At 55.3% G+C, this 751-nt stretch overlaps 1 protein-coding gene across 1 annotated transcript in view; it reads right to left on the reverse strand.

Annotated features, from left to right (window-relative positions):
- Positions 1 to 663, reverse strand: part of ETH_00035815 (uncharacterized protein) — a gene marked incomplete at both ends in the record, with an annotated part of 1,213 nt that extends 550 nt beyond the window's left edge. Inside the window, 2 exons of the mRNA XM_013376707.1 lie at positions 1 to 101; positions 369 to 663. Of these exons, the coding sequence (XP_013232161.1) occupies positions 1 to 101; positions 369 to 663 (396 nt within the window). The remainder of the gene's footprint in view (positions 102 to 368) is intronic.
- Between the last annotated feature and the right edge of the window lie 88 nt (positions 664 to 751).

The following is a 751-nucleotide window of genomic DNA, read 5'->3' on the forward strand; positions in this document are numbered from 1 at the left end:
GAGGGAGGACTTGTTGACAACTTCCTTCTTCTTCTTTTGCTGCTGCTGCTGCTGCTGCTGCTTCTCCTTCAGCTGCTGCACAGCAGCAGGGTCGTCGTCGCCTGCAAAGACACAAAGACAAAAAACAATCAAAATAAATAAATAAACAAATTAATAATAATAAATAAATGAAACAAATAATAAATGTTTAATCCAAAAGTTTAATAATATACCCCAGACGCCTTTCCTCCCCGCAGCAGCAGCAGCAGCAAAGGCGCAGGGGCAGCAGCAGCAACGGCAGACACAGGACCAGCAGCAGCAGCAGCAGCGGCAGCAGCAAGACAGCGCCGGTGTCTGCGGGGGTTTAGGGTTTAGGGTTTGCTCCGGACCGAAGAGGTCGATGTCGTCGTCGTCTTGCTGCTGCTGCTGCTGCTGCTGCTGCTGCTGCTGCTGCCCCGCAGGCCAGGCAGCAGCTTCTCTTTTGCTGAAAGAAGTTATGTGGGAGTACCAGCGGAAGACGTGGGGGTACTTGAGGGGGCTGGGGGGCCCCAGGAGTTTTGCTGCTGCTGCTGCATCATCTTGTGTTGCAGCAAACCCTGAAATGTAGGATCTGGACTCCAAGTAGCTGTTTAGCTGCTGCAGCCCCGCGTCCCCCTTGAGGTTTCCGAACTGCGGCGCCGCCATGCTGCTGAGACGGGGGAGCTGCTGCTGCTGCTGCTGCTGCTGCTGTGGGGTGCTGCTGCGGTGCTGCTGCTGCGGCGGCAGCCAAAAC

The sequence above is a fragment of the Eimeria tenella genome, genomic scaffold, assembly GCF_000499545.2.
Source record: "Eimeria tenella Houghton genomic scaffold, Eth_scaff3970, whole genome shotgun sequence".
In the NCBI taxonomy this organism is placed as follows: domain Eukaryota; phylum Apicomplexa; class Conoidasida; order Eucoccidiorida; family Eimeriidae; genus Eimeria; species Eimeria tenella.